The 13,233-nt window shown below is 32.9% G+C and overlaps 1 protein-coding gene across 1 annotated transcript in view; it reads right to left on the bottom strand.

The window, feature by feature from the left end:
* LOC108904225 (guanylate cyclase 32E) overlaps positions 1–13,233 on the bottom strand; it is a 102,944-nt gene that overhangs the window by 39,796 nt on the left and 49,915 nt on the right. The window contains exons 8-9 of the mRNA XM_018706691.1: positions 11,698–11,842; positions 2,915–3,005 (exon numbers count right to left, since the gene is read on the bottom strand). Coding sequence (XP_018562207.1) covers positions 2,915–3,005; positions 11,698–11,842 — 236 coding nt within the window. The remainder of the gene's footprint in view (positions 1–2,914; positions 3,006–11,697; positions 11,843–13,233) is intronic.

Genomic DNA, 13,233 nt, shown 5'->3' with positions numbered 1-13,233 from the left:
AACGGTTTAGCTTTTGAAAGATCCATTCCATTCGATTATTAGTTGTATTAAAAAAAAGACCTCTACTATTTTTCCGCATCATTTTACAATTAAAGAAAAACAACACTTACAAAATTTCGAAAATCCTTTCGAAAATTTTATACCTGTCATTTTAAACCAATTACATACTGTAATTTCGACAGTTGCCCATGGCAACCTTCAAATTTATCGGAATTTTTTTCCTCCTGCCAAGCTAGGCAAACAAAATTAATAAGTGAAAATTTTTTTTGACAGCTATCATATGTTTCAAAAATCAGTATCTATCCAGAATTTTGCTTTGTAATATTTTTATTTATTTTAAAATAATAAATAGATACAAATAATTATTTACCATATATTTGTTCCGAGATTTCTTCTATTAACGCTAAATGTTTTTGAAATTCTGGCTGGAACTCTTCTCTTCGCAACGGAGAGTAATGAGGAGCATCATTATTACCATTATTTTTCATTTCCATCAGATGTCTGTGTTTCATAAAATATATGTAATTTGATGAAATTTTGTTCTGCTAAGCCCTGGTTTTACGTAAAAAAGATGGGATATCTTCCTCCAAAATATTTTGAATAGCTGCGAAAAGGTTTTCTTGATGCGGATTGATTCCAGTTTTTTTCAGTAAATATGGAAAATACTTTTAAATTTTTAAGAGACATAAGAATGTCCCCTATTTTGGTGCAAGAATTACATATACTATAAGGTTTGAAATTAGTTTTTCGGTTGTTCACTGCCATGATTTAATTGTAAACAATTAGAAGCTAGAGAAAATGACTGTCAACTGTATAGCGAAGACGATTTTGACATCACAAGCCTAAGCCTACTTGATTGCAGTTATGATTTTTTAAGAATCATTGATATATTGCCATAGACATCGGTTTTCCACAAAAATTTACTTACCTTCTATTTTAGTAATACTAAGTGAATTATACTGCAAACATAAATATCTGAATTCAAAAATTAAATGCCTTTTTTATTACTAATGTGAATATAATGTGTTTTTTTATGTTTAATAAGGATCGTTAATAAACTGTCATAGACATCGCATTTCTACAAAAACTTACTTTCCTTCTATTTTAGTAATAAGTGAATTGTATTGCAAAGATAAATATTTGAATTTAAAAATTAAATGTCTCATTTATTACTAAAGTGAAAGGAGCGTGTTGTTTTTATGTTTTCGGAATTTTCATTTCCAAAACGAGCCATTTTTGAATTTAAAAAACGCGTGAAATGCGATTAAATTATGTAACGTTTAAGAAGAAAAAAATATGTCATGCACCACAAAACAATGTCTACCTGTCAAGCCAACTTTATTTTGGCGAAATAAGTTTCAAAATGAAACATGTCAAATATTTGAAATAAATTTTGGTGGCAAAATTTTCTTACCGAATCCCCTATGTCCTTTTCACGCATTTTTCTAGAAAATGCGTTCCTTCGGAAAAATTTCCGGAAATAATCCAAGCACTAGGGAGATTATAAGTGAAAATTTTTTGAATTAATTTCTTTTTTTTCATCAATAAACGTCATTTATGGTGAAAATGTGAGAAAACCTCAATAAAAAATTTTTCCATTTTAATCATGATTATGAAGTGTATAAGCGTGAATATTTCGTGAATATTTCTAATTTAGCCATCAATTTTCTAAAAAACCAAATAGGTATTACACTTTTATCTGTTTTTTAAAATTCGTGTAAAAAATGAAAAAAAAATAAAAATCCGAAAAGTTGCAGCAGCATGGTATAGGAAATTTAGTCCGGTTTTCGAAACTCCCTTCAATTCTCTGTACGACCATTTGTCGCCGAGATATCGATGATTGAAGACAAAAAGATCCTTTTCCATTAAAAGTCCGATATTTCGATGAAAAAGGGTCGTATCGAAATTTAAAAAAAGGAAATTGAAGCTGAATAAACAAGTTATCTGGTCCTTGCAATGGGTTAGCTGAAAAAAATCCAAGTCCGTGGACTCAGATAAAGAAAATTTGCAAACATTTTTTATCGCGCTATTTCTTAGATGATAACCGTAGCTCCTAAAAAATTCCGACCTAAATACAGTCTGTCAAAAATCACGGAAAAATTTCGAAAATTCTTTTCACCCTTTAGTTTTTTGCATTAGTTTATTTTATAAATTTGAAATTATTTCTTATTTATTCTGTGCGGTAAGTTTATTCTAGACTAAAAAAAATAATTCTAAAATAACTCGTTTTTCGAATATAATAGATAGATCTTCTTCCTCCTTTTTCTCGAAAACTAAGCCGTTTAGAACTCTTTTTTCTTAAAAAAAACAGCCCCCTTTATTATTGGAAGTTTACTAAGGACCACCCTGTATAATTCCAAATGAATATGAGTTACCGAAATTGCACTGAATAGTCCATTCAAACTGACATGATTCATTTATACCTGTTGTATATTAATTTATCATTTTAGTAATATTTAGAATGAAATTAGTTTTGTAATTACACAGAAATACAAAGCACATTTATGATTACATTACAAGCATTTAGAGACTTCATTTGAACTACATATTATATACAGTATCAAAAAAAAATTTTCGTTCCTTTACGGATATAATCTTAATTAATTCAAGCCAAAGTGTAAAGTAATCTTAAGCACAAAGGGATTAATTAAGATTACGGAATGTTGAATATAAATGTTAAATACTCTTCCGATAATTAAATTTTTTTCCATAGTATTCTCCAAGGTATTTTAATTTAAAAGGGATTTAATTACCTTAAACTTAAAAAGTCTAAGGTCGAACAAAGTTATTTTTAAATAAAAATCTTTAAAGCTCCTTTTTAAAGAGGTACCTACTTATTGTTTACTAAAACATTTTAATTAGGTGCCTACATCATAAACTAATCAATACAGCTGAAATATTCGTATCTACTTACTAATGCATTTTTCTCCTCTGAAGCCACAAGATGGCGCTGCTATTGGTGGACTGCCTGTAATCCAGTCTATGGTGTCGGTCATGTGGAGCAACTACAATGACGATTTAAGTAATTAAGAAGCTACAAAATTGTTCAATTTAAAATAAAATAAATGTCACATTTACGTTTCTTTGTAAAAAAAAATCGAAAAGGAATTAGTGGAATTGGAAATTGAAAACTTTAAATGACAAGAGTCAATATTTAGATTTTCTAAGGCAACATGCTCAGAGTCAAATAAGTCATCTCCGCAAGGAACTAGCGGAACCGAACAAAATCTGGGTCCTGGCGCCCAACGTGGGGTCACGATCGAGGACCGACTTATCTGATATAGCGACGTGGCGCATAACGTGGGGCCTTGTTGCTAGATGAAAACCCGACATATTCAATTCCACGACACCATGTTATATGGAGCCATATAACTAATTTTATTTAATAAATACACGGTTGTAATATCAAGGTCGTACACATTTCATTTGAATGTTGTGTTGATGTCGTATAGTGTCATCGAGGTGCACCACTGTAGGTTTTGTTTATTATAATAGTTACGCTATTAACTTATTGCTGAATGTTAATTGTAATAATAACATGCAAAATAAACCATTGACAATTTTGCTGAGCATGTATTTCCTGCTAATTAGTACACTGAGTTCAAAACAATGAAATGTGTGATGTCCTTTTTAGTTCTTGGTATAGGATTTTTAAACGTAAGTACCTATTCAATATTTAGTATATTTTGAAGATTTTACATTAAGTTTAATGAAACATTGTGTCTAATTATTTTCTTTCTCAGAATATTGTAGCCAACGAATCAGCAGCTCGTCAATCCATAATTCCTTCGAAAACGGAACAAGCCAATTTACTGTTGAATGTACAGGAAGTATTCGAACAAGTCAAGCTCCTGACGAAAGATGAGGCTAACTCGACAAATATATCAGTAGTTCAAGATATCGAATTGATGGTTCAGAGGGCGGGGTACATTTTAGATTTATTGGAACAGATCACCCAACTTCGTAAGTAGTTTAAATTCCTTATCTTTAACTTGTTGAAATATGTGCGACTATAAAAGTATCTTACGTTGATATGATCCAACTAACTCTTTAATTGGTGCCAAAAGTTAACAGAAGACTAAGTGGATTTCAAAATGAGATTGATATAGGGAAAGATCTGATATTTTTTGTATTCAATTTAAAATATATTCCGCAGCATTTGTATATTATGGAATATATTTAATCAATACATTTTTATATTTCAAAGCATGTTCAAGGAAAGAAATATTTCCATTGAATAAAAAATTACATGTTCAAGTTTTACATGACTAAAGTTCTTCGTTTACGTATAGTAATACAATAATTAAATAGTAAAATGTAAAAATGTCGTTAGAAGTAGGACAAATACGTATTTTATCAAACTTCTGGGCAGCATCTATATAGAATGGAGAAGTCTAACGTGTCGTTTAGGTCCTATGTAATTATTTGCTGAAACTTGCGGTGTCTTCTCAGCTGTTTGGACGGCTTTAATATTTGCTCTAAGTAAAGAAAACAGCTAAGAGAAAAGCTCTAACAATAGACCTGTCTTAACTGCGTTTCAAGTTTCAATTGTCTCTTATGATCTTATAGTCTATCCTCAAAATCAATTGCAACTCTTGACCCTTTTATTAGACGTTAAGGGTATAAATTTAAGTCATGAAACTTACAGAAGTCGACTAGTCAAAAAATGAATGAATTAGAAAGCTCGAAACTAACTTGCTTAAATAGTCCCGACGTCATATATACTACAAACACCTAATGTTAATTTACAATTAATTTTCTCTTTGTCATCAAATTTGATAAAATAGAAGGGAAAGGTATGATGATAGATATAGGCCCGATTACCACTTTTTCAGATTTAACAGGATTTTTTTATGAAATAATGAATACTTTGATGAATCATCACTATTATCTACTACCTAAGAGGCGGCAACAATTTTCTCAGGTAGTTGCTCTTTGGGTCCAGTTTTATTTTTTTATTCCACAACCAATTCTATCCAACATGTGCGTGGTAACCTAACATGTAGCAAAACTAAATAGAATGTACGGAAAGAAGACATGGCATTATATTTAGAAACCTATAAAAGTAACACAAGTCGTTTTACGCTTAGATACGGAGTTGACACTATAGAGATTTTCAAATCATCAACATACTTATTATTCGCGACATCATTGATGAAAAGAACAAAAGGCAGTGGGCCAAGTATCGATCCTTGAGGCACAGCAGATGTTTGATTAAATATATCATATCTGTAACCATAATACTGTACAATGGGAATATGATTTACGCTTCCTAACAATTTTGCCTCACCAATTGGTGAGGGGGGAAAACTACCGAGAGCTTTCTATCCCGGCTTCCCAAAGTAACTACGTTAGTAGAAACAGCTTCAAATAACGTAGCTTTCCACAAAAATGATACAAATTTAATGGGAAACAAAAAGATACAACGAAAAAATAGTTTTCAACTCTCTTTAAGAGTTGATTCTTCAGAATGAATCCGAGTAAAAAAAAATGTATAAGCTTATTATAACGTTATTTTTCCAAGTTCTATCCAAATCCAAGATTTCCTGATTGCCTTGTAGTCTTCTTCGATCTTTGTGGCCCAGAAAACATAGGAATAGTACCCTACTCGACTGTATGAGAGTTGACATTTCAACTCCCAGAAGGGGGTGTATGGGAGTGGTAACGGGAAAATGGCTAGTTAAAAATTTTTTTATAGTCATATTCGGTTTCAAAATTCTTTGTATACAGACGAGACCATTTCTTCGTTTATGGTGGAAACAGCTTCCTGAATTTTTTGTTTAAATAAATCAATGTTATCGTCAAAATCATTTGAATACACTTTTTGCTTTAGGTACTCCCAAAAGAAATAATCTAATAGGAACAGGTCGGATGTTCGTGCAGGCTAAGGTATTGGTCCATAGCGTCTGATCCACTTGTTCGGGAAGTGAACGTCAAGCCAGTTTCTCACTAGAAGTGTAGAATGTATAGGGCATCCGTCTCGTTGAAATATTAATTTTCTTCTGAACTCAAAATTTTCACTATATAGTTCTGCCAAAACAAAATTATTGAGAATTTCCAAATTTTATTAATATATTCTTTCAAAAAGTAAGGACCAATTATTTTTTGATATAAATAATTTTTGATTGTTATCAATCGAAAATTTGGATTATTTTTAACCCAGTATCTACAATTTTGATAGGAAACCAGGCCATTAGTTGTGAATGTTGATTTGTCAGTAAATAAAATATTGTGATGAGAGAATCTGTTTTCAATCAGTTTCTCGCACATTGTTAAACAAATGTCCAAACGACGATCATTAAGCAATTTAAGATTAAGAACACTGATTTGAATGGACATATTTTATTGTACATACATATACTAAAATTCTTTGAATATGAGATCTGCTACTATCTATGTTTTCTGACCCTTTCCTGAGTGACATCTTCGGATTGTCTTATACAAAGTCCATAACTACCTACAACAGTAACAGCACCGATATCATTATATTCTTTTTTATCTTTTTTATATTCTTTACGTCACCAGTGGTATCGAATTTTATAACTAGCTTGCCAACGAGTTACAGTTATAGTTCACAGTACAGGCCCCCTCTGGAAAGTTGATTACCACATACTTTATAACTCCTGAGGGGCTTCGTTTTGACGAGTCTACCACATTTTTCCTCTGCGACTTTTCTCGATTCCTCTGCTTTTCCACACGGAAAAGTCCAAAAACATGGCAATTTCCCGGGGTCTTGAAAAGTCAAGTCAAGACATCTTTTATTTTTAGCTTAAGTAACTGAAAATTTTGTTGCAAATGCCGATTTAAATTTGTCCGACAGAAATTCTTCCGACATTGACGTGTCTACCGGTCGAAACATGCCAAAATAACAGGGTATTGAAAATCAATTACCACATAGGTAATTTTTAGTAAAATTAATTGTAAATAATTAATTCAGTCAAAAAGTATTGTTGTCCGACAAATTTCAAGCCGCGTTTTTTCAGTCCGACAGCTGGAAATCGGAATTTTCATTTTTTCCACTTTTAAATTTACTGTACAAAATAGTGATAAAAGTGTCCGACGATTTAATGTCCGCAAATTATTAAAAAATCAATAAATCAATAAACGTGATGAAATTTAATTTTTTCACTTGAAAAATTTCATATTTATAAATGGTTATTAATTATTATTATGTAAATTATTATTTGTTTCAAATAAATAATTATAATATTGCTTATTTTATGCTTAAAAATTTAAAAGTTATAAACAAATGATGTTATTTTTGAGGCGATTAATACTATCTTAGTGCATAATGCATTATTTCTAAATAAATTAATATTATACTTGATATAAAAATCCTTTTTTCTCTTTCAAGTTTTCATTCGCATTTGTTATTTTTCTTTACAAAAATTTTCCTATTTTTTTAAAAGAAAATCCCAAAACTTTTGTGCATAATTTTTTTACACCATACATACCTTTTTTGAAATCGTTTAATTCTTTTCTCGATATTTATTTGGCTAAATTGAGCATATAGATTTACAATTACAAGAATAAAACGAAAAATATATACAGGGTGTTTCAGAAAGACCTCCCGTAAATAAAGGGGGTGATAGTACGACAAAAAATGAGAATTCTTTGTCTTATGAACTATATGTTTATCTCTTGTTTTCGAAATTCAGAGAGACAAAAATTTTTTAAATAACAATTTTATGAAAATTTCCAAACGGTGAGAAATATTCTTATGAAATTTGGTAGTCCGGGGTTTTTAAGGGTGCCAAATACGCTAGTCTAATTATTTTTTGTATATTTCATAGAGGGCGCTAGTTATGCTACATTCTTATTACATTTTAAGTTCTATTTTTTTTAAGGTTAGGTTTTTTACCATTCGGGCTACAATTTCTATTATACAATTTTATTTTCTAAAAATAATGTACTCTTATTAGAACTTCCTAATGTGGACGATTTTCGAGAAAAGAGGCTTTTAATTAAACTCTTTCAATATTACACTATAAAATAACTGACTTTTCTCAAAGTAAGTTTGAGCTTTGAGAAAAGTCTCTTGTGGTAATCAACTTTCCAGAGGGGGCCTGTACTGTGGACTATTACATTTGGACACTTTTCATTAAAAATTTGTATTGCATATCGATATGAAACACTACCGATTCCATAACACAATATAAATAAAGATAAACAAATCTTTTTATCAATAATAACTCTTTCTCGAAGAATCAGCATTAAAAAAAGTTTACAAGAGTGCGGTACACACTGTATTTTGAAGGGCGGCATATACAGGGTGGCCCAATGAAACCAGTCCACCTGATAATTTCACAGACCCACAAAAAAAAATATCGGATCTGGTATTCAGACCCATGTACTTCCATGTATTTTTTTCCGCTGAATCCGATTCAGATTTGGCCCAATGGGTCTGAGTTTTCGGGAAAATTAAAAAAACAGGTCAATATTCACAGAAAACGTAATTTACGATCGACGAAAGTTATAAAAAATCAAATTATTCTACCAGCTCACTAGACGTATGATTTTTCACTCGTTTAATTCCAATTTATCATCATAGAGTCAGACAAGCTGGTCCAATTTCGCCTTTTTCATGGCATAATTCGTTAACGGTGTGGAAACCCCTTTAAGAATCTCGCCTCCCCCCTCCCGCACGGTGGCGGGAGGGGGGGTGGCAAAATAGTACGTCATTTTAAAGGTATTTCAAATCTCTTTACAAACATGCTGAATTTTTTTTGTTCTATCTTAAGATTAACGTAAAATACCTGTTGGAAGTGTCGGTGAAATAAATCGAAAAGTTTTCAAACAAGTTTTAATTAAGTGTTCAGGGGGATGATCCTGCATCCATGAATTTATTATCAAAAGATAATAAATTCATGGATGAAACCACTTGAATGAATGAATGATGAACCCTTGAAAGCAAAATCGACCCGTTCTGGGGTTTTCCGGAAATACTTGTTGCACTGAAAATATTTCAGGTGGACTGTTTCAATTGGGCCACCCTGTATATTGCAGACACCCCGTAAAATCACAAATCTAGCGACCCTATCTATCTAATGAGATTACTACAATAGTGACCATCGCCTAACCGTATTTTCCCCTACTAATCCCCTTTAATTAACAGCGTACTGTCACTCCCCTGTCATTTGTAGGTCTCTCGTGCAACAGCAACGCCGTGTGCTCGCTGGACGCCCGACCGACAATTAAACAATTAGTCGAGGACGGCAAGGGTGCCCTGAGGAGCTGCACGCTGCTAGGCGTCGCGGAGAGCTCCGACCGGCTGGCCAACGTGACGAACGCCGCCTTAGCCCGAGGCCAAGTACTCCTGGACGATCTGGGGGCCTGTAGCAGGAAGTCGGGATTGGGGGTGATCTCGTGTTACAAGGGCATCATAGCCACAGATGTGGTGCCGGTGAAGCGCATCTTGTTGACGGCCGTCGAGGCGCACAGAGCGGCTCACTTCAAGGCCGTGGAAGTCAGGAGGAAAGCGGGCTTATGTCTGGACGACACAGTGGCGAGGTTCAGGGATTTGCTGGAGGGGAGTCTGGGGGATGCGTTGAGATGTAACTCGTAAATAAAGTGTGTAAGAAGCTATGTCTTTTCATTCCAGAACTGCTAATGAATCTACTTTTATTTAATTAATTGTCGAATTATCTGACCGTGTTTCAAATTGAACAAACTTAATCTGCAATAAGCATAATTTTCATATCAAGGTAGTTACAAACTTTAAATTGGAACGGTTACTATATACAATATGTGCCTATATTCGCAGACAATTGTTTTTTCGGCAATTTTTCAACGCCTAACTAAAAATTGATCTAAAGTTCGTTATTCGAGAGAAGTTTTGTGAAAATACATTGTGCTTTCGGGGTACCTCTCCAGTTCCACGATAACATTCCATAAAAAAAGTAATTTTGTATTCATTTATTCGTTATTCCATAACAATTTTATTTAAACAACTACTGCTACTAATAGGCCAACCAATAGAACGAAAAAAGTGGCTGTTTTTGTGATTTCCCCAGCAAAGTCGTGAACAATTTTTTTTAAATAATAAAAACTGAAAAAAATGACATTTTTTTGTTTTTTTCATAATATCTCGAAAAATAATGATATAATCGTCTTACTCTCAATAGGACTTTTGTAGAGAATAAAAAATCTATAAAATGGTTTTTGTGCGATCCGATCGGTTCATTTTTTACAGAGAAAATCCGGAAAAACCTCCTTTTTTAAAAAATTCAAAACTCCGTCAAATTTGAAGCTGGAAAAGCAATCTTGCGGAAAGTGACAGATATGTAATTTTATCGTGCGCAAGATGGTTTCTGTCCGATGCATAGTTTTTGCACAATTGCATTATAAACAAATTATGGTCTTTTTTGCACAGCGTGGCGATTTATCAAAATGGTCTGATTTAAATTCTGAAAACGGCATCTGAAGACAAAATCTCCAATTTTTATATCTCGGAATTTCGCCTTGGTGATGGGAAATATGCTAAAAATGCTCTTGAAAGTCGCCCGAAAGGAAATTTTGTCGTCTACTTTCAGATGCCGTTTTCAGAATTTAAATCGGACCATTTTTGATAAATCGCCACGTTGTGCAAAAAAGACCCTAATTTATTTATAATGCAATTATGCAAAAACTATGCATCGGACATAAACCAACTTGCGCACGATTAAACTACATATTATTATCTGTCATTTTCCGCGAGATTGTTTTTCCAGCTTTGACGGAGTTATAAATTTTTTTAAAAAAGGTCTCTTAGAAGTTTTTTCGGATTTTCTCTGTAAAAAATGAACCGATCGGGTTGCACAAAAAATCATTTTGTAGGTTTTTTTATTCTCCAATTGAGAGTAAGACGATTACATCATTATTTTTTGAGATATTGTAAAAAACCAAAACAATGCCGTTTAAAAAAAAATTGTTCACGACTTTGCTTGGGAAATCACTTGGGTTTTCATTTACTAAGTATTTTTCAAAAGGTAATACATGAAATTTGCTGTAATATTTAAGTGTGCCAAAAAATCTGATTGGCGTATACTACTACTACTACTAGAGCATGGATATGCATAATAGGCAATTAAAGTCACAACGAGGTGTCGCAAATTAGGTTTTGTATATTTTTTATATGTTTGCTGGTATATTTTCTTTCTGGTAATAAATTACACTTTGCACTTATTAAATAGTTATTTTTTGGATTTAAATAGAAACAATGTGGCGAGTTATTTACTTAATAACGCTCGTATCACAGCGCCACAGACGATCTGATGAAATTGATATTATTCGTGAAAGAAGTAACATAGCTTTGTTTGTTAGTATGATAAAATTTAAAATTGATCGGCAAAAAAATTATGTGTTAATTAGGCAGTAAAGTAGATGTGGCATTAAATGTGGTACTTTACTGTTTAGTTAAGCAAATAACAATTCCAAGAGACATTTTCAGATTATAGTGTTTTTAGTATAGTTTGTTAAATCTTTAAAAATTAAGAACAGCTACCATTGCTCTGTCACCAGATTTTCAATGCCCCATCTAAATTCAAGGGAGGGAATTAGGTTTTAAAGGAACACACTAACAAAGATTTCTAACCAGTAATAAAACAAATGACGTCGATAAAAAAAACAATTGGCACAGCACTCTTGGGAGTTATTAATCGCTCGGCTTTCGGTGTTGGCCTGTGCCGGATGATTCCGGCCATTATGCAAATAACTTACTGGCAATCTGGAATCCGTCCTTCGCAGGGCGAAAACCCCGACTGGAAACAGTCCGTATTCTTTTTCTTTGTTCGCTAATGTTCTTCTCGCTATTAACGTGTAATTACCTTCCGCGTCGCTATTCTCGTCCATGTAGACGATGTATCTGGAACGAAACAGCTTCGGTTAGAGGTAAGAAGAAAAGTTAGAGGGAAATAATGCAGTGGGACGAGGCGTGCTTATGTGAGGATGAGGTAGAAAGACAATTGAAAATAAGATTCAGAATTGCCATTCGCAACTTAGAAACCGGGATATTACCCCTTCTCGACGGTGTGAGTAAAATGTAGTAAATAGTACGAGGGAATTCAACGTTTTCCTTAAAAGATCCATAGGCAGAGGAAACAATATTCTCAAAATGAGATTACACATCCCCTGTTCCAAATTTGTAGTTCCTGTTGACACAGACACACTGTATGGTTTTTGGGACACCCTGTATTGTTTCATATGTACAAGGTGCGATCCAAAGCAAACGAGACTTTAAATAGGTATTTCTAGTGAGGCCATTTTGGCAGCGGAAAGATAGATCCTTCACTGATATACAGGGACATTTGGACGAATAAAAGCGGAGTTATTGCATCTGAAGGGTCTTTTAGACCCATTAAAACTTATACGTACTTATCATTCTCATCGCTACCCAACCATGCAAGAATGTACAGGGTGATTTAGGTTTAATCTGGATCACTCCAGGAATCTATAGAACAGGTTAAAATAATGTTCATTCATGATATAAACTTCTTTCCTAAATCGCATCGTTTCGGAGACAGAGGGCGTTGAAGTAGGATTTTTTTTCCCTTTTCTTAGGATTAAAAATACTTTTAATGATGATTTTCACAAACGTCAGTTTATACAAATCATTGTGAGTTTTGTTTTTCATGGGTTACTATAACGTTAAATGAAATTTACGCGACTGGGGCGGTACACTCTCACGCAGTACACACATTGAATGTCTCAGAAACAAGACCGAATATCGAAAAAAAATAATAATAAGAGACGAAAAAGTATCAAAATTAATGTGACAAAAGTGGTGTGCAGCTCTCTTATTGAAATTAATTAATTTTTTTGAAGTTTTGAAATAATATAGGAAGGGGTGTAGGTGGTTCAAATTTAAGAAGCTTACGTAAGATCATAAGAAGTGTCTGTGTTCCAAATTTCACATAAATCGGTTGAGTAGTTCAAAAGTTATGGGGGAAATGCGGAAAAGAAAATTCTATTTCAACGCCCTCTATCTCCGAAACGATGCGATTTAGGGAAAAAGTTTATATCATGAATGAACAATATTTTCGACTCTGAAGTTATTCAGATTAAACCTGAATCACCCTGTATAGGATATTCGATATAAAAGATTACCTATTTTCATGTAGCCTAATCCTCAGTTGTTTTCACAACTTAGGAATAAAAAAAGTTTCCAATAAACCTTTATTCTTACGCTTTTTTAAAAAGAAGTAATGTGGAACGACACTTTTGGTGAACCACTCTGTATATATTACTACTACGCAG

This window comes from Anoplophora glabripennis, unplaced genomic scaffold, assembly GCF_000390285.2.
Source record: "Anoplophora glabripennis isolate ALB-LARVAE unplaced genomic scaffold, Agla_2.0 scaffold46, whole genome shotgun sequence".
In the NCBI taxonomy this organism is placed as follows: Eukaryota; Metazoa; Arthropoda; class Insecta; order Coleoptera; family Cerambycidae; genus Anoplophora; species Anoplophora glabripennis.
Note: the sequence above shows the minus strand (reverse complement) of the source record. Positions and strands in the feature narration are given on the sequence as shown.